The sequence below is a fragment of the Thunnus maccoyii genome, chromosome 5 (genome assembly GCF_910596095.1).
Source record: "Thunnus maccoyii chromosome 5, fThuMac1.1, whole genome shotgun sequence".
NCBI classification, from domain to species: domain Eukaryota; kingdom Metazoa; phylum Chordata; class Actinopteri; order Scombriformes; family Scombridae; genus Thunnus; species Thunnus maccoyii.
Genome location: NC_056537.1, coordinates 34,718,479 through 34,744,480, shown reverse-complemented (window position 1 = coordinate 34,744,480; position 26,002 = coordinate 34,718,479). Strand labels below are relative to the sequence as shown.

The following is a 26,002-nucleotide window of genomic DNA, read 5'->3' as shown; positions in this document are numbered from 1 at the left end:
TATGTAAAGGTCAACTTGAACATTGCATAGCTCTCTATGCAGACGACATCATCCTTTTTCTTAAACACTTGGGTGAATCTATTCCAGCTCTAATGGATCTCATTAAAAGATTTGGCAATATTTCTGGTTACAAAATCAATAGCCCCAAATCATCCATTTTGCTGTTTAATTCAATTGAGAGAGATAACCCATCCGATTATGTTGGTCAATTCAACTACTTTGAATTGACCAGTTTGACAGTTTTACTTAGTTAGGAATTCAAATAACTCACAGGTTAGAAGAAGTTGTACAGGCTAATTATACCCCTTTTATAAAATCTATTTGTGAATCAGTCGATAAATGGTCATCACTTCCAATTTCCCAAATACATAGGATTAATATACTGAAAATGAATATTCTCCCCAAGCTAATACATCTCTTTCAAAACATCCCCCTGCCTACTCCTCCAAACTTCTTTTCTAGATTAAAGAAATTGAACTACAGCTTTATATTGAAATATAGAAACCCCAGACTTCGTTGACCCTTCTGTATTTGCCTTATGATAGAGGAGGGCTACAATGCCCAAATTTGGCGTAGTATTACTGGGCAACTCAAGTTAGAACTATGAGGTTTTACAACTCTACAAATTACGTACACACTCAAAGACAAATTAGAAAGACTTCAAAGTATATAGGGCCCATTTATAAACTATCTTAGGGATAAGGATTTATCTCATTGGACGAGTCTGGAGGAGGATAATTATTATATCTTCTTTAATAATGGTTATAAACATTTGTTGTAGATGATTGAGTGCACTCCAAGTGATTACATTGAAGTATTGTAAAAGTGTCCATTGTTATGTACCCCCTCAGGTGTTTGCTCTTTTTATAAAAAAAATATTATTACAGTTTGTTCATCAATATGTAGATATTTATGCATATATTAGCTATATGTTTGTTAGTAAGTATTCATACATGAAGGGAACTGTATGACCATCTAAAACTATTCACACTAAACACCAAGGAACAGGTGAAAAACCTCAGTGTTATTATTGACTCTGATCTAAATTTTGAATGTCACATTAGAAACGTGACCAAAGTGTCCATTTATTATTTGAGGAACATTGCCAGAGTCAGACTGTTCCTCTCCTTGGCAGACACAGAAAAGTTAACACATGCTTTTATCTCCAGCAGGTTGGACTATTGTTATGCCCTCCTGTCTGGTGTGTCTAAGAAAGCTATTGGTCAGTTACAGCTTGCACAGAACACAGCAGAATGTGTTCTGATGAAAAACCAGACAGAGAGCCCACATCACTCTAATTTTAAAATCCTTACCTTGGTTACCTGTCCGTTACTGCATTAGTTTTAAAATTCTTTTATTAGTTTTTAAATCACTGGATGGCTTTGACCCATCTTATCTAGCTGACATGGTTTAGATCCTCTGGCTCTGATCTTTTGACTGTTCCTGAGGGCAGAACCAAAAGACAGGGAGAGGCAGTCTTTGTTAATTATGCCCCAAATCTCTGAAACAGTCTGCCTGAGGATTTGAGGAGCTCTAAATCTGTTGACACTTTCAAATGAAATCTTAAGACACATCTTTTCACCATTGCTTTCTGCTGAAGCTTTAAATTTTAATCTGATGGTTTTTTTTTTTGTTTGTTTGTTAGTTTTATTGTTGCTATCTGCTTTTATTCTGAGCACTCTGTACTGCATTTTATGCATGAATATTGCTATACAAAGAAAGTTGTTTATTATTATTATTATTATTATTATTATTATTATTATTATTAAAGAAGTAAGTTGTGGTTGTCACATACCTCTTCTTCTCTGACAGTAACAACAACAACTACAACAATAAGAAGAAGAAGAAGAGAGGCTATAAAAATGTTCAGGAAAATTGGCAAAGAATGTTGGGCTATTAGCAGCTTGACAACAGAATGTCTGGTATCTGCCTACAAAAGGCCTGTCAGTAATGCAGTCCAGTCACGTGTGTGTTCAGTGTGTACAGGCTGCTGATTCTTCAGTTGATGAAATTCGTTCTCAGTAAGTAGAAGTGTAAAACACTGTTACTCACTAACTAGAATAGAGCTGCAACTTACAGCCAATAAGTGGAAACAATCAAATCCATCTGTAACCAATCAGCAGCACATAAACACAGCAATAACCATGGCAACAGCTGTACACCATCCAGCTGTGATGCAGAGAGAGAGGGAGAGAGAGAAAAGGAGAGAAAGATTCCAACATGGATTGAGCAAGAAAGAGAATGACATCTGGAAGTAGTTATACCTGCTGTGACCACAGGGAGGCAGCAAAGGACAGACACTCACCTCTCATATACACAGAAAACACATGCTGCAGTGATAATGAGAGAAGGTGAGTGGAGCAACAGTGTTAGAGGTTCACTTCTCACTGCTGTAGACTTTGTAAAGGCTTTCACACTTACAGTCCAGACAGAAAGTATCTGGACAGTTACTCAGGTTTTGTTCTTCAGGCTCTGTGCTTCAGCACATTCAATTTGAAATAAAGTAATGGGTGCTACATTTAAGCGTCAAGTCTCTCAACACAAGATCTGTGTTGGGGATCATTTCAAATACTAAAGGCTTTTAACCTCTTAACATCCACTGGGTTGCCGGCGACCCACTTAATCCAGTTGTAAGCAACTTAGCATCACACAGTAATGAGTAAAAGCAATTGGCACAATTTGGCCACTTGGAGAAGTTTTGGAGAGGTTCGGGGACACCAGTGGCACCGCAAACTAAAAACTCGCTCCGCTAAGGTTAGGCCTAAAGGTCTGGAACTTAATATAGGTGTGGTTGACAAGATGTGGAAGGTATGTGGTGACTTGCATAGTTCTGGCATAAAGCATGTCCTAGTTAATACATGCATTTTGGACTTACAGTTATCTGTTATAATTGTAAGTTATAACTTCGGTGAAAATTCCAAAAAAAAAAAAGAGTGGATGTTAAGACGCTTTAGATATGTAACATTAAGTAATAATATTTTTAAATAAAGTATGTGAAATATGTTATATTATGTGTTGATATGCACATTTCTAAATATCGGCAGATACAGAATTATTACACCTTAAATTATCTGTCTATTTACAAGTGAATTATACATCTGGATCAAGCTGTTTTGTTTTGATGTGCTATCTTTAGTTTAATTAATTTCTCATACTGTAACTTCTTTGATGTTAATGCCAAACTTTGTGCATTTACTCTTTTAAATGATTTTGGCATTTACCTTTAATGAAGAACATTCTGAATAAAATATTTTTATCTAAGTGAATAAAGTAATATATTATCGTCTTCTGTCATCTCTACTGCATTTTCCTGTTTATTTACACTTCCTCCCCTCTCGGTCTCTGACATTACATCATGCAACTCAGCCAAAACACAACGTGGTGAGGTAATCCTGCCCCCACACACATACAAATATATTCACAGTAAGGTCCAGGCCCTAAGGTTCCCATATCTCTACATGTGACCCTGCTGGTCCGGGAGACAAGCTACTGCGTCACAAGCAGACATCGGAAAAGGATTTATATGGTTATATCTGTGATCTTTGCTTGGCCTGGCCTGGTTTTAACCTTGAAAGTCTCGGAGAGTACAGCTAACTCATGTTCAAGCTGCACAACTAACTGCCCCTTTGGGACAAATAAAGTAATTGATTGATTGATTAATCGTCTCGAGTTTGCAGGCAGAATCATGTGACCTACAAGTTTGGCATATAGCTAGTGCTCTTATCTGGAATCTTATCTTCAGGCAAATTTCCATAGGTTTGCACTGCAGCCTGATTCGTTACCCACCTAGACTGCTCTGTGAGCTATGTTTTATTGTGCCAAAAGTTCACTTTTCCAAAAAACAAATGAGGAGGGAGAACATTTAACACTGTTGGTGTACTCCCTAGAGTGAGATACTTAGTTATGTCCACAGGTAGCACAGTGGAGGGATAACCACACAACAGATAAATGAGACTTGAAAGCAGCAACTGGAGAAAGGTCATAAGATCACAAAACAACATAATCTCAACTCAAACGTCCACTTATTAGCTTTTCCTGAGTTTACCACCACATCTACCATGACATGTGGTCAATAGGTAGTTATTCTTTTACAATTATAGATAATATTATATCATACACCACACTGTTTGATTTCATTTAACACTGTACATTAACAGATACACTATTTTTTATTCAAGTGTGGTGAGATCTTCAGATATAAAAAGCCAAAAATCCACAGAGGCAGATCTGTTGTACAAGATAACCTGCCCAATAAAAACATGATCCTTACCTTTACCTGTAGACAAGCCAATGTGATATCAACAAATGTTACTTATGGAATTATATATTATGTTTAAATTACTTTCAATGTCACTAGTAAATTACTGAAGGGCTTGCCTGGACACACCAATCAACTGATGAGAGAATCCCTGCAGGTCTAACAGCTTTAGTTCAACTCTGAATGGATCAAGTATATTTGTATGATAAGAAAATGGCCTTGTGTTTCAAACTGCATATGAACATCTGTTTTCTAAACGCTCTGTGTTAACTGTGTTCACACTCCATGGAATGAAGACTATTGGACAGAACAATTTCAAACAGGAATTTCACACATCAGGAAATATTTTGACCATAAATCTGTCTTCATACTGTGAATATTGTATTATTGTGTTCTAGTGGTTTGTAGTCTAAGACATACAGAACGTCTAACGCACGTTACCCTGAACAGAAACTCACGTGCAGAGTGTGTATGCTGTCTGAATCGTTCCTGGTCTGTTGAGGCTCTTCTTTTGCTGCTGGGAATGTTTCTGTGGAGAGGACAGAGAACATTACTTAATCAGATTATAAGAAGTATAACAATGTGTTTGTCAGTAACTTTGTCATCCATGTTATGGTAAATGGACTGTACTTGTATAGCGCCTTTCTAGTCTTCCAACCACTCAAAACACTTTTTACACCAAGAATCACATTCACTCATTCATACCCAACCTGCCCATCAGAGGAAATCTAATCATTCACACACATTCACACACTGATGGCACAGCCATCAGGAGCAATTTGGTGCAAGTATCTTGCCCAAGGACACATCGACATATGGACTGGAGGAGCCGGGAATTGAACCGCCGATCTTCTGATTGGTGGACGACCTGCTCTACCTCCTGAGCCACAACCGCCCCTTATTGAAGACAAGATGCAATCAAATCTGTTCCTAAAACTCATATCAAAAATGACTGTTTGCAGCAATCACACAATTACAAGCAGTGTTGCTTAGGGATGGGTGATACCAAACTTTTTTTAATTCGATATGATACAGATACTGATAATTTCTTAAATAGGTATGTGACTTTTCAAAATAATGGTCATAAAATCAAATCACATGACATATACCAGCCTTTAATAACAAATTTATTACAAAAGCAATTAAATAAAAATGTTTGTGCTATTAAGTGTAACACAAATGTCCTGTATTTTACAGAAGTACAGTACTATGATTACATAATAATAAAATAAATAAATAATTATAGCATTGATATGAATAAAATAAATTAAAAACAACAATATACAAAGTGCACATTTTCACAAATCTTATTGATTTTACTTAGATACTATTTAATTTGTTTAATACTAAAAACATAACCTCCACCACTTCTTTGGCAGAGGTAATAACTATTAATATGCTTTGCTTATCTAAAAACACTCCTGCAACGTCTTTTGTCAGACAGAGGGTGGTGCAGGAGACTTGGATGTATGGGCCTCTTCTTGTTTTGTTCAGCCTCCTTTTAACTTTCAGGGTGTGTTGTTTTTAAACGTTTGAAGAGGTTACTTGTGCTGCTGCTGTGTGGCACTCTGGCAACAAATAGTGCTGTATTTTTATCTACAGGTGAAAAGTAGCACCACACCATGCTATGTTTCCTTTTTGCCGTTCTCTCACAGGTTTGATGCGGAAGTGTGTGCACATTGCACAATCGCACATAGTGTGTGCGCTCGGTTCTCATATCACATAGGTTTCCACAGTCATGTGACAAGGGATAGCTAAATATGTCAGGGCTGTTTATTGGCATACAAAAGTACTGAAAACATTTTCAAGTAATGCATTTTTCCGTCAATAAGATTTGAAGACTGATAGTAGCTTTAATGTCAACCGTGTGGGCATTGATTGACAGCTGTGATTGACAGCTGCTGCTCTCAGGGACTCGCACTGAATCAGATTTTTGTTCCAATATTTTGGTAAGTTAGATGTTACTTAATTATGATACCTGCCATGTTAGCATAATTTAGATAGGTGTGTTTCCAGAGCGTGAAAGGCTACACCCTGCACTCCTGATTTGGAAGGTTCTGGCTCCAAAAAGAAAAAGATGGCGCTGCAACTCTGGGCTTCAAATTGGCTCCACTGAAAACCAACAGGTGATGTCACACCTTGCTACGTCCATCTTTATATATAGTCTATTGTTCCTGCCTTTATGGAAGGAGGTGATGTGATAACTGGCTTATTACATGCCAGGTGACATTAGACGCCTGCACAGTGCTGCTTTAAAGGTGCTTGAAGAATTGGAGGCACCATCCAGAACAGTGTAGTATCAAGAAAGGCACAGCAAGGCAAATTTGTGTTAGACAACAGACCTGTTGTGTCATCTTCTTGCTTTACTTATGTATGTAATGTTGTTGATTGTGTCTTTGGCTGTGAGTTCAGTCAAAACCCTTTAATGTGCACAGCAGTGCTGTGGTTGAAGAGATATAATGTAGATACTGACAGGAAGCTGCTGCACGGTTGGCCTGCTGATTTCTAAGTATATTGTATACTCCTTCCGAGTCCTATCTGAGTCGGAGACAGCCCTAGTACTCTTAGATGAGTCAGTAGAGTTTCGGGTTATAATAATTAGGGGGTAAAGTGGAAAGCTTCAACCTGACCCAGGCTTCTAGCCTGGAAAAAATGCTGGAACATTCTGAACATTCAGGGCTGCCACTCTGGCTGGCTGTTGATTTATTGTAATTGTAACCTGCCTTGGTATCTATTCTCTGCTCACTGCAGTGGTTTTGACTACAGTGAGCATCAGATTCATTCGGTTGATAAACCTGAACAGAACTCCCTTAATCCTGGTCTATGATGTAATCATGGCTGCTAGCATCTCTGGTATCATCTTCACCAGCACCAACACTGCAGCACTACTGCTTTCTATTTGAATGAACTGTTTTGGCCACTAGTAGAGATTCAGATGGCAGAACAGTTTTGTATGACATATCTAATTCTTCATGTCCATCTGCCCATTAGTAACTTGTGAACTTGGTAATAGAAATTTGACAAAATAATCCAACTCACGGTCTGCTTACTAGCTTTTTCCTGACCAGTAAGTGAGTAAGTGTTTTGTTAAATTATGATTGATGATCTGAGGTCAAGAATGAACTTTCATGTTTAACTTATAAGCAAACAGGGATGGAAAGTCCAAAAAGTCCCATGGACGAAATCGTAACAGCTACTGAGCTCACATGTCAACAGATCCATCTCCATGACATCTGAGCAAACTCCATCCACTGATGATGACCATAAGATACGGTTGAAGTCTCAGAAAAGAGCTAGAAAGTGGAACCTGAGTGGGGATTGTTTAGTCAAATCCATCAACCTTGTCTAGGAGAACCTTCATTTGAAGACTGCACTGTTTCCTCCTTTAGTATGGTTCATTTCAACAGGTGGAAACAATGACTTCAGGTCTTGAATGTTACCAAATGACTAAAAAATTACGATCTCTGACCACTTCCAAGAAAGCTGTGGTTCAATTCAATAGAGAGAGTTTTCCCTACAAACTAAATTCTACAACTTATTAGTATTTCAGCTACATTTACACTGCCATTGCAGATAAGGACAGGTTGAATCAATTGATCAGTCGATCAATTGATCAATCAATCAATCATGTCATTTGTCCCCAAGGGGTAACTGGTTGTGCAGCAGTGTAACACAACATAGGTTAACATAGGCATATTCAAATATGTTTATGGGATTAAAAGGTAATTCTGCATTATTATGATATAGCTTTTACACAACATTTTGGACTTGAACAGAAGGCAAAGTGAATTTTAGACATGGCACAATTACATACAAAGTGTATGCAAAAATACAACAGAAAAGAAAGATAGGAAAAATACATATTTGCCCAAGGTGGCGCAAACTGGCACAAATATGCGTCTGTGCGAGTTGAAAATTAAACTTGAGCGAAAAATCGCTTGTGTATCACGAGGCTTTATGGATGTACTTCATAAATGTACAGAGAGTAGAGGGGGAAAAGAACAGAGACTGTAGGAAAATAACAGAAAGAATCACAGTTTCTGTTGAGTTCTGAGTTCAGTCAGAGTTTGAGCTAAAAAAAAAACACACCCAGAAACACTCCAACAGACACAGTTGGTGTGTCCGTTGCTAGCTAGCTTGCAGTTAATGTACAGTTGTTATTTTGGCTGTTTGGGGCAAATAAACACAAATGGTCCAGTGGTCACACTTGCACGAGAAACACAAGGAGAAAATGTATCAGTGGATTCACTGAGAGGAGAGTGGAGGACTAAATAAGTTTTAAAATCCATCAGTGATGCAGACTATGAAAGGACTGGTGCATCAGGTGCCAAATATCATCAAGCATTGTCTCTTCCTGTAAATGTCCTGTCATGTCAGAAAGAAGTTGAAAGGAACATGAACATAGAAGTCATCTCTGTCTGAATGACAAAAGCCAATACTTTAACAGATGGATGAAGCCAGAAATGTTACATATTCCATGTCTGAAAAGGGATCTAAACTACCAGTGTGTTCTACCTGTAACAATAGCATTATTTACTAGTCTGAACTGCAATCTCGATATCACAGTTTGTATGTAGTAGAGAAGGTGTGACAAGTACAATAACTTGTACCTCAATAAAAATGACAAATGTTATTGACAAGATTAACAGTAATGAAGACAGGGTCAGATTGGCTCAACCACAGGACCTCGTTGCAGTGAGGCATCAGTGCTAACCACTGAAGCACAGCACTGTCCGTACAGGAGGGGGTGACAGACAAATAAGGGAAAGAGTGCGCACACGCACACACACACAAACATACACACAGCAGGTCAGTCACTGCATCACAACTACAGTATTAGAAGATGACGATGTAGCTATGCATCACTGTCCGGGTATTAATTACACACACACACACACACACACACACACACACACACACACACACACACACACACACACACACACACAAAGTATTCATTTTATTTTCTTGCAGTTTTAGTTTACTAGTTGGTCATAGTGGGTAACACTCCACACACACAAAACACATCCACACACTGACACACATACACACACCACAACCATTTCTCAGACTACCTCTAGTTTCGCTGTCCACTGTTAAGTCTTGATGACATCATGAGGTTGCCTGGATACCATGCCCCATTGCCCCATACAAACACTGGAGCAACATCAACAACTGTCTCTCTCTCTCACACACACACACACACACGAGCACGCACGCACGCACACGCACACACACACACACACACACACACACACACACACACACACACAAACGCAAACATTTTTCCACTGTGTCTCTTGGCTTCCCCCTATTCACTCTGAAAACAAAGCTACTATCTAACACTGTTAAAAATGGAGGGTGAAATAAATGAGTCACTAAATGTCAAACACAAAATACATGACTCACAGCCCTGACCTTAGCAAAATGACCCAACAAAGATCAATGAGATAGGAAAGATTAGGACTGTCAGAATCATTATTTGAATGAGGGCCATTTTCAAAATGCAAGAGAAACTTATATCATTAGAGTCCTAACAAGTTGTGGTGAATATTCCAGTCAATGACCGCTGACATGACAAGTACCATCTGCAAATTTTGACATTAATTCCATGAGTTAGCCAAATAACAAATTCCACTCTTTTCCAGGTTAATGCACTCTCTACAAGCAGGTGTTTTTACTATTTTTACTCAGCCAAAGAAGGTTTTAATGTTTGAAAAGACAGATAATATACTCTCTCTTTGCTAACAGAGTGATCAATCTTTCTCTAGACGAACAATGTAGCTGATCGCATCACATCATATTCAGACTGGTAGCTAGCAGCTGGCTGGGGAGGTGATGAGTGAATGACAGACAGCTGGTGGGCAGTGAACTGCTGACTTCCAATAAAGTTTGTTGTATCATTGTTACTTATCATGTTAAAAGTTCTGAATTTGGACAGCAGAGATTCAAGGCTCACCCTGTCTTTGAAGCTAATGTTAACATAAGCCTACGCAGGTTAAGTTCAGATGTGATACAACAGCAGTCTGTCATTATTATGCAGCTTTTATCATTCAAATGTAACATCATATTTTAGTGTCCTGTTGATTTGTGAAAGTGAATTGAATAGTGTTTAAAACATCACTAATGTAAGATTTTACTGAAGGTAAGCTAGACTGTTGATGTGTGAAGATGGCCATTTGATGTGTTTAGAGACAGAAAAACATAGTGTGTAGGGCTGATTAATGAAAGTGTATTATTAAGTTATTTACCTGTCTGGGATGTGTCTGCTGCAGTGACCATCTCTTTCTTTGTTTCCTCATCCCTTTTCATGTTATTCCTTTCTCTTTCCTTCCATCCATCCACTGTATCCAGAGTGTCTGAGTCTTTATCCAGGTCTTTGAACATGCTATCCTTATTATCCATAGCACCAGACTTATGATCTTTGCACTGGAACGAGCCACTGCCTGCATCAAGCTTCATGTCCAGTAATGAATGGGATGACTGGAATTTGCCTGTTTCCAGATTCACGGGGGGAGTAAGTTCCTCTGAACTGGAATCAGCCACGGGAGCCGAGTCTCGAGGGGTAACAGGGAGTGTTGAAAGCGGCAAAGTGGGAATCTCCCGTTCATATGGTGTGTGAACCTGCCCATCCAGATGCTGAATACTTTTGCACTTTTTTGCCTGCATGTCTGTAAAACTGTTTTCACATCTCTCACTCTCACTATGCCCTGCCTTTGACTTGTCTGAACTGTCCCTTTGTACCTGACCGCCTACCTCATTCTCAGCAGTTACAGATGCTATAGGGTAACTATCATTCTTATCATGTCCCTCAAAATGTGACTCTAACTCACTCTCTGCTTGTATCTCACTCTCTTTCCTACAAAGTGACTGATCTTGTGGCTCGCTATGCTCTCCTAGTTTGGGATTCTCCTCAGAATCAAGGCAGGATATGGCAGAAGCCTCTGGATGTTGTCCTGTGTCTATAACAGGACAAGGGAGCTGGCTCTTTTGTTGCAGCTGGATTCCTGTCAGCATATGACCTCGGCTGTCTACCTCAGTTATAATCATCTCATTAGCTTCTGGCAAAGATTTTATATTAACTTCCAATAGACTGTCTTCTTTGGGTAGGTCACTTAGCGAACATGTTAAGAATTTGTTTTTTTTAGTTTCTGTTTGAATTTCCTGTTTGTCAAGTTGTGGTAAACTAGAAGTTTCTGCAAGTGTTGACAGGTCAGGGTTAGCGTGTTCATTGCTACCTAGCTGTGGTGTTTGTGGGTGTTCTGTTTCAGTTTGACTCTGTAACTCTACGGAATGTGAATCTGTGGGCAGTCTAGTATTAGCCTGCTCTTCAGAGCTAACAGTAGGTTTAATGAGTAAATGTTGGCTCACAGTCTCAGCTGTATGTGAGTCAGCTAACAGTTGGCAGTTATCTTTGTCTTTGTTAATCAGCTGTGCAGTCATTTGTGTGGATTGAATAATGTTGAAAGTATTATCATTATCAGTTGGTGCATTAGCATCCAGTGGTAATGGTGGATCATTAGCTGCTGCTTTGCTAGCAGACTCCTTAATCTCTGACTGATTGTCTGCTAACTGTTGGTTCACTTCTATGCTAGCCAAAGCTGATGCTATAGCTACTGTAACCACTGCTACTGCTGTGGCGACCAGGTCTTCATTGTACTTCTGCTGTTCCTTCTCTCTGTCTATGGAAGGAAACTCCTCACCCTCCACCTTTTTCCCTTCATGTATGGAAAATAACTCAGTTCCATGCACCATCTCGTTGTCATTTCTCTTTCTTTCCTTACCCACTTCCTCATCATCCACCCACAACTCTTTTTTCTTTTCCTTTTTGTGCTGCTGATCTCTCAGCATCTCTGAGGCAAAACAATGCTCTAAATATTCCCTCATAGTTGTCTCAGCACTTCCTTCCCGTATTTGAAGTGGTGAAACATCCGCTGTGCCTTCAAATGGCAGACTCCGAGCTCCCACAAGGTGTGTTTGTCCCACAGCTTCTGTAGGTTGTTCAGATTCCATACATTCTGTGGGCTTTCCGTTGGGATCCACAGGTTGTACTGCTTTGTTGGAGTCCACAGATTGTACATGCTGTGTATTCTGTTCAGGAAATTCCACAAGAAATGAGTCCTCTGTGAATTCTGTGGGATCTGAATGTTTGACAGGAAGTTCCTCTGGACAGTTGGATTTCACCAAACCTGTCCAGTTCACAGATGCTACAGCTTTACCAGCAACAGTAAAATCCTCATTTTCAGCTGATAATGCCTTTGATTCCACATTATCCATTGTTTGTTGGTCCGGACTGGTAAGACCCTTTAATTTAATTTCTGCAGGGTCTAATAATTCAGTCCTCATTGGGTACACGGTTTCCACAATTTCTGTCTTTCTGTCCATTTCATTCAGTTCTGAAGCCGTGACCCTAGAATCTGGGTTAAGGTCATCAGGTCCAAGAAGGTTTGCGCTGTCCTCCTCTGATAATTCCCGTGAAGCTGGACCATCAGTCAGTTCTGTTTGTTCAAGCTCTGTTGAGCTAAATCCTGAAGTAGTATAACTGGATTCTGAATTTGTAACACAGTCAGGTCCATGAGTGCCCCTGGTCTGGCCCTCTGTCTGGCTGGGTAGATGCATGGCGTCCTTGTCAGCTTCCTCTCTCCGGGTTGGCTCAGGAGTCCTGGGAGACTGGACGTCTGCCCTTCCTGTTATATCCTTGGCTTCTGACGCTGTGTCTGACTGAGTATTCAGATTTGTTACTTGTTCTCTCTGTGCCTGTACCTCTATCTGGCTCTGAGACTCTATACTGGAGCTGGAGCTAAGCTTGGCCTCTGTGCCTCCTCTCTTCCCCCTCTTCTTCCTCCTTTTTTTTCGGCCCTTTGCTCCAATCTCCTCACTCTCCGGCTTCTCCTCTCCTCCCTCTTCAAGCTCTACTGTTTCAGAGCTCTTTCTGATGTATGTTGTCTCTCTGTTACTGACCTTCTCTCTGCCTCGCTCCTTCCACTCTGCCGCAACTTCCTCCTCTTGCTGTGATCCGTGTACTTCCCGTCTTTGTGCTCCAGGCCCATGTGACAGTACTGGCTGTGTTCCAACAGCATGTGGCTGACTAAGAGCTGCAGACAGTTGACGAGAACTAAGACCCTGTTCTAACAGCTGTGGAGCGCTAAGACCAGAAGCTTGGGCCGAGCTTAAATCGCATTCTTTCTGCTCTCTTGTTCCTTGCTCCAGCTGTTCAGTCTTTCTCTGATCCACTGTGTCAGCATCATACCAAACTGACAGGGAGTTCACCGCCTTTATATTTGAGTCTTCATTGGCACCCTGGTCTGAGTTTTCATCCTGATACCATACAGTGTTTGCAACCATTTCTGGTCTGTGTGGAGGTGATTCCATTCTGCTCCCAGTCTGGCCTCCATCCCGCCACAGCACTCTGTGGGGTTTTCTTTGTGTGTCCAGGGACCTGGGGCTAGTCCTCCTGCCAGGCTGAGGACTCTTGTGTGTAGAGTCAGGTTGACTCGGGTCCCCTAGGTCTGGCTGGCTTTCTTGGGGATCCTGGGATTGTTCCTGGCCCATGGTTACTGAGCGGAGACAGAATTAGATTAAGGATTGCAACTCAACAAGTTAACAGCTGAGATCTGGAAACACTGCAACATCGCTACCGTACAACGAAGTTCAACAGGTCAAGAAATACTAACAGTCAGATTAGACAGGTTTTAAACAAGCCAACAGTTTATCCACATTATCTAAGCCACTTTATTTGGAGGTCAAACTGAAAGTTAGTGCAGTTTATATATCATAAAAGCAGGGTGACGGTTCATATACTGTGATGGATGTTTACAATAGATCATCTGGGTGATAATTTTACTATTGACCTTCATATTCTCTTCCAAATTAATTTGAGTGACCTGGACGTTTGTTTACAACCTGTCTCATTTTCTCATAGTGTTTCTTGACCTGTGAGGCCCCAGTTTTGAAGTTGATGCAGCATTCCCAGATTTCAGCAAGTAAGTCAGTGAGTATTTAATTATTACTCATAGGAATGATTGCCAAATCCACAAAAATAAGACCAAATATCTAATCATATTACCAATGGATCACATGAATATCCAAAGTACTCTTAATGACAAACCCACAAAGAATCATCACTGATACTGCAATTCCCTTTGTTCTATGGAGAGTTTTAGTGTCTTTCAGCTCATTGTTTTGGTTTTATGGCCTTCAAACATTACTGTTTTAGTTCACTGTCATGGGTCTCATCAACCTGGTGTCCAGCAGCAGGCAGCTGTTTTGAGTGAAAAAACTCTGATAAACATTGGACATTACCTGCACAGCACCAATACTGTGTGTTGCTGTGTTTACAGCCTATTGCACTGCACCCTAGTGGCTCAAAAAATCATTTATGCAGCTTTAAGTTTGCATTTAGTTTGGTTTAAATGACTAATCTGTTGTGTATGTGTTCATTCATTAAATTATTTGTTTCCTTTAAGTCATCACTATTCATTTTTCACTAAAGATAAACAACTTTTGCATCTGAAGAGGACACAGAGAGTTGCTCTACATTAGAAAAAGTTACACTGAGTCACTCTTGGTTTCCATGTTACAGTGACACAAGCAGAAAAAGATCCTCCAGTGTGCTTGTGCCAGCACTGCAAAACAATTTCTCCTCGGGCATAAGAAAGTTAATCAAAAACCAACAGTGACACAAGCAACACCAGTACGACCTCTGTCATTTTTCTGTCCAGTCAAACTATGTCCCAAATCATAAATTGATTTTTAATTATTTAGGTAAAAGAGCTTCCAATTATACTCTACAGTAAATATTATGTGGCATAATGTCTGGTTTGCAATTTAAAATAACCAAAAGAAACATAATTTTTAGACCTAAAAAAAGATTTACAACACACCCCATTCATTCAGTGAATCTAACACTGATCCACTCTTTCAGCACAGTAAAACTTACCTTTCCTTCCTGCAGCTGGTTCCAAAGCAGAGTGAGGATTAGTTTCATTTACTAGACGACTGTCAGTGTCACCCTGCTCTGTCTCTGTCAGTGTTTCTGTCTCTATCACTCGGTCGGATATCAGCAGCTCAACTTCCCACTTCTCTCCTTCCTGTTTTTCTACAACAGTGGTGGTAGGCAAGGCAACAGCCTTCCTGTCAGTACAGTTCTCATCACCACCTGGTCCAGATGGGTTTATGGGTAACTGAGTCTCCTCTGTTCCAGGACTACATAGATTTTTTGTGGCTCTTGCCTCACCAATCACAGATCCCACCACTGGTTCTATCGGTGACTGCGTTCCCTCTGTTACACTTCCTGTTGTCTTTGGCTGTCTCTGTGCAGTTCCTTTACCAGCCTCTGGCGTGCCTCTGTTATTTCCTGGAGATTCTGTGGCACATCTTGTAGTTTTTGTAGTTCTCCTTTTGTTTTTCCTGCTACGTCCAGCATGAGAGATAGCAGTTGGTGTACCTTTCTGTTCTCCACCAGTTTCCTGGCTCTGACACAGAGTTCCAGTGGTACAGGGTGTCTGAGTAACAACAGCAGAGTCCTCCCCAAGCTGTCTCTTCTCCAATGATGAGGGACTTCCCTGTTCTTCCGTTATTGTGCTACAGTTTTCTATGGTTACCACAGCCAGGCCTGCACCCTCCTCGCTCTCCTGTTGGCTGTTAGAGCGGGGTCGCAGCTCCCAGTCAGGGCTGAACTGCTCATGATTGATGGAGAGGGATGTGGAGGCATGTTTCAGTGTGATAGTACCACCAAGATCTGAGATTCCCTGCAAGAAGGAGGAGAAATCCATATTAAGTGATGATGGAAAAATGTTATTTCACAACGAGCAACTGCCCAAACTGGACTACCTGACGAGGTAAAAACAGATATGTGATCTTAGCATTAAGAAAAGCTAAACTGCTACTAAATCTATTCATGCAAGATCACGTTGTAACCGTACGCATGTATGCACATGCAGAGATGAGGACAAAGGGGATCAAAGTTGTGAGTTGTGATGTGTATTTTAGGAATTCCTAATTAAAAAGTAAATGAAACAGATTCAGATTTTATTTACTCTAGACCACACATTGTGGTATGAAGTACTAACGTAAAAAAATACAGCAGTACAAATGCTAAACAACCAGAAGAGATCTATAGCACAGAATAAGTCACTCAAAAAGAGACAGGACATTACTCAAAAATGCACCTAGTTTACATACTATCCTTGGTTTATCTGTCTGCAATAATAATATAAGTTTAAACATAGATGGTTGGTTTACAAAATATTTTGGCAGATACTTATTTCTATTCTCAATGATGCTTGTGATTTTACACTCAAACAAAACATGATACTCATCCTCCAGACAGTTATTATTACATGAATTAGAAAACCTTTTATTCCTTTCCAGACCTTTGTATTTTCCTGTTATTTTAGGAATTTTGCTATTAGAAACTTGGAAATTACAAATAGCCTGGCCCAGTTCCTATTTTCACAAAGTAGATACTTTTCAAACCTAAAGTCCTCTTTAAAGTCACAATATAAATCACATGATGACATACTCTGAAGCTCATAGTGCCACTTCTGTAAAAACTGATCTTTTAACCTCTGCTCAACTGCAAGCTTCATCTATTTAATATGATCACATCTCTGATCCAACCAAATGTAGAAGAAACCATATTCATCTTATATCTGCTGGACAGATGTAATCCATGGTGATACATACGTTCCGGTGATAAAAGAGTTTAATAAACAATTATACATTGCCCAGCTGAGCTTTGTTTCCTTCTCCGTCAACAAACTCCCCCAGTAACCAATAATTCTCTTTTTCATACCAATACATAGTGGATATCTTCCTAATTCCCTATATATCATTTTATTACAAGCTGACATTTTAACTTTTAATGTGTACTTAGGGGATTTCAGATGTAACCTTTCTAAAATGGCCGTCTTCTCTCTCGTTTATGCTCAACTTCCATTTCCTACAAAAATAATACATTTGATCGGTCGCTTTTTGAAGTCCCTCTTTTGTTGTGGCCATAATGATAGTGTCACCTGCATACATTAATACCATGAGTTTAATAGAACTATCTGTCTTGGCGTCACCACATCTAGCTGGCTCACATCCATTTTGTACCAAATATTCCTCATGATCATTTATAAATAATGCAAATAATAGTGGGGATAGGTTTTCACCCTGTCTGACCCCAGTCAAGCTAAGAAAAACTCAGATTTGGCTCTTTTAACAAAAACACAGAACTTCATATAGTTATATATGCTCACAATTACATTAAACAATCTACTATGCATGATCAACCACATCTGTCTGGTTTTCCTTCAAAATACTATTATCTTCACAAAACTTGTACAAACTTACATTCAGTATATTAGTAAAAAGCTTGCTAAAAACAATGCTCAATATCCCCATTCCTCTTATACAGCACCAGCCACTCAGATTTGCTGCCCCCAGCTGGCAGCCAGCTGGCCATATCCATTCATTCAATTCAGATAACCATGGATCTGTATGGGCCCTGTCATGGACCAGTCGGCTATTCTAGGCGGCTGCATCTGTTGATTGAAACAATAAGGCCATTTGCCCAACTTTTACTGATTATCCCTGAGATCATGTTGAACAATTTAACATAAACAGGTAAGAAGGTACAAGCTGTACTCTTAATATATTCATTCAAAACTGTCTATACCATCAGCATCACCACTCTTAAGGGTAACTATACCTTTTGCAATTTTCTCCTCAGCCTTCAGTGCTTCAGTAGCAAATATATGATCACTACTGACGTCCTCTGTTAACTCATCCCTTTGGGGTTCACTATCCACCAGTGCTCATAGAAGTCTTTCAAATGGACGAGACATTCTTTATCCTTATTATTGTCAGCCAACATATCCCAGTATAGCTTTTTTTTACTCTGCCTAATATAAAGGGGGAACCAATCATGTAGTCAATCACAGTATTATCAGTTGAAGTAATTTTTCCTTCATATTTATCTTCCTCGCATCTGCAATTTAAGATACAATGGGCAAGGTTTTTGCACATATCTAAAAGAGCTGTGCCATAGCTGCCGTAGTCTCTAGATGTATCCATTGACTTTCTCCTCAAAAATATTTGAGCCTGTTCCAGTTTTTTGGCAGTACACAAATTTTTTCCAATATGCTAGGGCAGCTGTGGCTCAGGAGGTAGAACGAGTCGTCCACTAATTGGAAGATCAGCGGTTCTATTCCCGGCTCCTCCAGTCTGCATGTCGAAGTGTCCTTGGGCAAGATACTGAACCCCTGTATGTATGTGTATGAATGTGTGTGAATGGTTAGTTCCCCCTGAAGGGCAGGTTGGGACCTTGCATGGTAGCCCCTGTACCCATTCAGCGTATGAATGTGTGTGAATGGGTGAATGTGACACATAGTGTAAAAGAGCTTTGAGTGGTCAGAAGACTAGAAAGGCGCTATACAAGTACAGTCCATTTACCATTTGCTCATTCACATCCATTTCATCTTTCATGTACTTATCCATAACCAAATCTTCTCTTTCTTTGGTGTGCACATTTATGTCCCCACAGACGAGAACATAGTTGGTATCAATAGAAAGGTCAAGGATAGCTTGTGTTAGATCATCAAACATATCAACATTAGAGTATCTTCTCTTGTATGGCAGGATATCAGTTGCCATGAGCACCAAGTCTTTCTCATAGTTCAGTATATTTCTATTGATTTGTACACATATACAAGCATCACTATGGACTATTTTCTGCACACATTTATCCCCGATAGCATTACTTACTGCGATTATGACTTCACCTGATCACCAATTTGTAAGATTTTATCGATCCTTGATAAACACTTGGAAGCCCATGAAATTACATTTTTCAGTCAAGTCTGGAATGTCTGTCTGTTTTTGTCTCACTGAAGCATAAGACATCGTATTTCTTACATATTTCAAGGAAATCTGGGATTTCTAGTTAACTTCTTATGCCACACACATTTAGGAAAATTATCCGCAGATTCTGACACCATTGGTCTTCTATTTGTACTCAGGGCCTGTCCTTGAAGTCAATTCCAAAAACTTTGTGGTCAACATCATTGTATCTTGTCAGGAAGAAGTCATTCGGGTTGTTGATGGCAATGTATTTACCATCCTTCTTGCAAATGACTTTGCCATCTCTGATGAATGTTTATGTGCATTTCTCCTCAGCATATTTAAACATACCTCAAATTAGTGTGGTCCTCACAGATGAACGCTTTCAGTACATGTTGTTTTCCTTCAGCTTCATCTTATTCATCATAAAGTCAATCTTCTTTCTTCTGCCAGTCTGACTATCACTGGATGGTTCTTACCCTGCTTCCTTGCACCACCCCGCCTAGGTGCTGTTGACATATCCTGCTCCTTAACATCCAAACCGGCAGCCTCAGCAAGTCTGCACACTCTCTCTATCAGCCAGTCCTCACTCTCTTCACCATCCCACTCCTCCTCGATACTGTTGATTCTGACATTTTCCTTCTGGCTGTACTGTTTGAGCTAATCCTCTTTGCATTCCAGAATATTGTTATTGATCTTTTGCTTGTCAACAGATAAGTCCAGTTGTTTCTGGACAGCCTTGACAATAGCAGGTACCGCTGCCTTGATGGTAATCAGCACTATTTTGGTTAGATCTTTGGTAAAGAAGTTGGACAAATTTGAGTCCGTTTGACCTCAACTGCTGCCATTATGTCTGCATGCATAGTGTCCTCTTTACTCTCACCTCTCATGCTCGTTATGATAATTTCATCCTCATCACTTGTCTCATAATGATTAGATAGGAAAACTCCTGTAGAGGCACAACTCTTTTTCTTCGTCTTACCGTTATTCATGAGCGGAACGTCCACTTACAAGCGAGATGGGCTGTCACAGCATGAACATAGGTCAAGTGTTTTTTGCTGACAGCAATCTCATTCTCGTTTTGAGCACAGTGGTCATCCAACTTCTCTCTTGGCTTTTCAGTGACAACCTCATCCACGAAACCCGTTTTAGAACATTGTCTGCTTGTAGTAGGCTTCTCTGTCAACAAGCTGGAGCTGAGGTTGCTTCACCTGTTCAAAGCCTTGTCAAAAGCCTCCAAACAGGCAATTATATTAACTGTATTAAGAGTATTTTACATTTAATGTTTACTGAGGTTAAGCACCTATGACAAAGTACAACTTAGCAAATTTTAGACATATTACAAACTGTCTCTCTTTGGATGCAGCCAAGATATTTATGCATGCTATGATTCTTTCCTATATGTCTTATTGCATCACATGTTGAGGGCAGGCTGGAGAAACAGCCATAAAACCTCCTTATACAAACAAACTCTAAAAACTCTGGACAAAAAGCCAATGCATTTCCATCACTGTAGGGTACTGGAGAAATACAATTTACTGAGCTTTGACAATTTTAGATTATTCTCAAATTTGTGCCTAGTTTATAAAATTTTAAATGGTTTGGCCCCTCCTCCACTATGTGACTTTGTGTACACTCGCTCAGAAAGTTCTATTAGATCCTCCAGAATATCCTCTACACAAGATTGTACCATACCATTTCATCGCACTGCATTTGGGCAGTCAGCTTTCTCTGTGAAAGCCACAATTCAGTGGAATGCCCTACCTGATGATATGAAGAACTGTAGTTCTATCAATACATTCAAGACCAGACTGAAACGTGTACTAAAGACCAATCAGCTGTGTGATTACTGTTCACCTTCATTTACACTTCAGTAAGTGGTTTGGATAATATGGTTAAACTGACAATTTCACTCTGTTGAAAGCTGTGTCTACTCCCATCCCTATATGTAAGCAATAAAGCTGTGAATAAAGTGTTACAACTGATAGAAGGCAAAAATCACAAACACATAGCACAATAGGAATGTCCAGAGTTTTCAAATACATTATGTAATACACAAGCCTAACAGTAATGTAACAGCTCCACCGTAGAAAACAATGCAATGTCTTCCTTCATTAGGCTTCGCATCAGAAATATCTTTCTGTAAGAACATCATTCCTCTCAGCAGGGGTTGTGTTGTGAAATGTTGCTTTCCTTTTTCTGATTTTGAGCTAAAGGAAACCTAGTCAAACAAGTAACATGTCGAGGCTGTCAGCTCACCTTTTTGTCTCTGTGAAGCTGAATGAGTCTTCTCAGCTCTGCCACCTCATCTTGTAAACGACAGCCTCCACTGCTCTCTGTTCCTGCGTCCCCCTCCCTCTGCTTCAGGCTGGAGAATGTTAGGGTGTAGGTACCAAGATTTGAGTGGTGCTGAAACACTCGGCCCCCTGGGTAAAAGTGCAGCTGATCCTTTGGTTCCACCTGGATATCTGAGGACGTCTCATATCTGAGATGAAACAGACATATGTCTATCTGAGCAACACAAGGAAATATCAAACATATAACAAAACCAAGCTGTACTTACAACAATTTTCTGTCTTTTATCGGTCACACACACAAACCTGTCCATTGAACTCACTCTCTTGTCCTTTCAATCATGTTTGAGAAAATAAATAAATAAATAAATAAACACTAGTGAATAAGTAATTTAAAGAAATGCATGTCCAAGATTCTTACCTGTCTGCCTTGTGTAAGAGTAAATACAAACACTGTGGCTGTGAGTTTGATTTCCTTTCAAGGAACTGAAGTTAAAAACAGTTGTCTTACCAAACTGAAAGAGTCACGATATATACTAAATAAGTAAAAAGTCAGAACAAATATACACCAAAAGACAAATCCTGGCAAGCACACAACACCCAACATGTGTGACACACACAGCTCTATGTGGTGGATGACATCACATCACTCATCTAGACTTTGTAACCACGCCCTCCCCAAATCCTCCCACACCACTAGGATCAGCTGAGCTGCCAATCAACACACTAAAACTTATTGTTCTCAGAATGCCTCTTACAGTTCATCTGCATGCAGCCATTTAAGAGCTCCTTCAGCATCAAAGTGCACAAAGATTCAACTACTGACATATATGCTCCTTTTATCTCTGACAGCAGAACACGACATTGCGTGTCTTCGTAACAGCTATTTTGTACATATTTATCTGACAACTGTTGACATGATGCTGACTGTTAAGCTGACACACACCAGTGGTTTCTCTGTTACTTACATCATTAGTAAATGTCAAAAGAAAGTGCTTGACTGTGTACTGGACAGATATTAGCACTCACACACACACACACATTCCAACAGAGTGATGTCTGTTGTAAATTGGTTTATCTTCATAGTGACAGCATTAACGCTGTTACTGTTTTTCCTAGATTGTCCTGTCAGCCAACTTAGTTTTTAATTGATTAGAACATAGAATGGATTGCCAGTGAATTGTTGCCTCGGATCCATGACATGACACTGTTTGGATGTTAACATCATGAAAAGAACAGAGGACAGGTTTTCAGTTTATGGCCTGGAGATAAGAGAAAAATGATTAAGGCAGTTAAAGGTGGAGGTTTGGTACAATTTTAGGCAGGGGTTATTTTTGTAGTGTGTACACGGTTTCTCACTTTTACCTGGTGCAACGATCTAGCTGACGGGGACCTAGCTGCAGACTCTGTAAAAGACTTTTAGAAGACTTTTAAGTGCAAATGACTTTGTTTTGGAGTTTGTTAAAATTGGTGAACATGTAGATATCCTCATAGTTCTGACCTACTGAGTAGCAGTGACTGTTTGTAAAGGTCTATACGATTGAATTCACCTTCACTCTGCTAAATAAGAATACTTTAGGTTAAAGATCTCAAGTAACTACCTTTAACAATAGAATAGAATAATATATCTATATCCATTCAAAGAATACATTAGACTCAGATTTAATTTATTTGATGACTTTTAAGAGTAGGCTAAAAACTTTCCTTTTTGATAAAGCTTACAGTTAGGGCCGACCAAGCTTGCCTTGGATCAGCCCTTAGTTATGCTGCTATAGGCCTAGACTGCTTCTCATGATGCAATGAGCTCCTCTCTCCTCCATCTGTATGTATTCATATACCATTACTGCATGTTACTAACTTGACTTCTTCCCTAGAGTTCTTTGTGCTTTCTCATCTGCAGGAAATCCCAGGGACTGCGCTGCCATGGGGATGTCCTTCTCCTGCCGTTGCTGCTGTTTGTTGTTGCTAGTCATGTATCTACTGTTGTTGTTCTGCTTCTCTGTGTCCCCCCACCCTTCTTACCCAAAAGCAGATGGCCACCCACCTAAAGCTGGGTTCTGCTCGAGGTTTCTTCCCATTAAAGGGGACTTTTTTCTTACCGCTGTCGCCAATTGTTGCTCATGGGGGAATTGTTGGGTCTAACCCTAAATTAAACAGTATGGTCTAGACCTGCTCTATGTGAAAAGTGCCCTGAGATGACTTTTGTTGTGATTTAGGGCTATATAAATAACATTAAATTGAATTGATTATTAGAAAACTGCCATTTCAGTGAATCTGAACATCAAAACGCTTGTTCTAAAGCTGTAGATTTATCAAGAACATGTGGTCAGATGATTGGCTTCATCCTAAAGGAAATAAATGTGGAGCATTTTACATTTAAGAACATCCTTTATGGGATAATTGTGGAGTAGAAAGTATCCCATGCATCATCATCATCATCATGAGAATAGATAAAATGATAAAATGGTAACCTATTCATAAGATTTTTGTAAATAAACCAGGTTGTCTCCAGGTTGGCACCCTCTTCATCAGCCATAGCTGCAAGTGAGTCCATGAGTACATCTTTTTTTTAATTTGCTGCTATGTTGATATTCAACTCACCAGTTCCACAATCCTCTGGCTCAAAGTTTTGTAACCAGGGCATTCAGGGGTGAAATGGGAGAAGGCATAGTTCTGGTTCAGGTTAATTTTCAGAAACTAATGTAGTAAAGGAGCAAAAGTAGTTTAAAAAACAGTAAAAAATTTAAATATGAGGATCCACAGAAACAAGTCGAAAAATCTTTTCCATGAATTGGAGGCAACCATGTACATCATGGTCGGCGAAAAACCAAAGGGAAAGCCGAGAACCAAAAACGAACTGGTAGGGTGCTGAAGTAATGATGATTGATGCAATGCCTTTTTCTCATTCCTTCAAATCAAACTTGACACCTTTTCTTGCAACCTTTCCACAGCCACCTGCACTCCGCTTTTTCCTAACCCTCCCCTCCTTTCAACTCAACCTCTAAATGAGTTCTCTCCAATCTTCCCCTCTGATCTTTCCCATATCATGACTGCAATTAAGAAAACGATCAGCCCCCAGGACCCCATCCCTTCCAAACTTATAAAGGCCTGCCTCCCTACCATCTGCCCACTCATCACTGCAACTGTAAACTTTTCCCTCTGATTAACTATGAGATGGATCTCCATGAAATTTGGTTCAGACATTCATGATCCCCAGAGAATGAATCCTAATAACTCTGGTGATCCTCTGACTTTTCATCTTGCACCATCATCAGATCAAAATTTCATTTTCTCCAATACTTTGGTTTATGATTAAATACGAGCAAAACTAATGAAATTTTCCATCAGCTCAGCTGTACTTTGTGTTTAGTGCTAATTAACAAATATTAGAATGGCACACGAAACTAAAATAATGTACATGGTAAACATTATACCTACTAAACATGTTAGCATTGTTACTGTGAGCATGTTAGCATTCAGCCTCACAGAACTGCTGGACTCTGTAGACTCTTAGTCTTGTTCTTAAAGATCCCCTCCAGATATGTTTTAAGATGTACAGTTAAATTATATTGTTAAAATCCTTGGCATTACATCTAGCCCTCCCTCATTAATATCCCAGAATGTATGAACATGCAAATATTTTTCATTTCAGAAATTTAACTGCTGAAGACAAGATACCTCCTACTTCACTGTAAAATCCATTCTCACTGGAGGCTTCAAGTTTCCACATCACACTTGTGTAAGTTGAATATTGGACCAGTACTGGCTTCCAAATGATTTGTGATCATGCTTGTAGGCCCAGCCCCTATAATAGGATAGTGGAGGGGAACTTTAACTGGTCAACACTAACTAGTTGGTGATCTCTCTTCTCTTCCCTGATGAAGAGCAAATTTGGGTTCAAAACTGCAATAATGTAAAACTGATTTCAAAAGAGAGCATTCTACAGTGCTGCAAGTCATTGGGAAGCATAAATCATCTACCCACTTGACTACCTACCTACCTACCTCTACCCACAAGACAGATCAGAATCAATATCGTCTTTATTGGCCAAGCATGTTTACGCATACAAGGAATTTACCTCCGGTTTAGTGGCTCTCAATGTGGTTACACACAACACAACAATCTTCAGAAAGATACACAAGGAATGAAAGGTGAAAGCATTTCTGTGAACTGTAAACAGGATACAAGCAGTGCAAAGTAGCGAAGAGTGCAAGGAGTGCTGAGATAAAATATTAAATGGTAAAAAAAAGACAGAATGCAGGGGGTTATATAGAGTATATAAAGCCTGTTCAAATATACAGTAATGAATGAAATGTTTTCCATATTTTGTATTTTAAACAAATATGTATAATTTGTAGGTGTAGTGGGTATTATAGTGTGGCAGGGTTACTGTCAATGATATCAATATGTATGCGCACTAAGAATATCTTCAGCAGTGATGAAAGTGCAGAAAAAAGCTACGTATGCAGGGCAGAGTTATTAGACAATATACAGGGAAAATTAAATAATGATAAATAATGATAGGAATTTCTGCAATAACAACAGGTTTCCTTGTTTCACAGAAAAACATAACTTTTAAGATTTGACTGTGACCCACACCCTCCCTGTCTGTGTTATGGCTCTC

General features: G+C 39.6%; 1 protein-coding gene across 3 annotated transcripts in view; it reads right to left on the bottom strand.

The window, feature by feature from the left end:
- LOC121896710 (A-kinase anchor protein 13-like) overlaps positions 1–26,002 on the bottom strand; it is a 171,086-nt gene that overhangs the window by 78,910 nt on the left and 66,174 nt on the right. For all 3 annotated transcript variants that reach the window (XM_042410646.1, XM_042410648.1, XM_042410647.1), the window contains exons 8-11: positions 21,344–21,569; positions 15,198–16,008; positions 10,510–13,815; positions 4,717–4,787 (exon numbers count right to left, since the gene is read on the bottom strand). In XM_042410646.1, the coding sequence (XP_042266580.1) occupies positions 4,717–4,787; positions 10,510–13,815; positions 15,198–16,008; positions 21,344–21,569 (4,414 nt within the window). The remainder of the gene's footprint in view (positions 1–4,716; positions 4,788–10,509; positions 13,816–15,197; positions 16,009–21,343; positions 21,570–26,002) is intronic.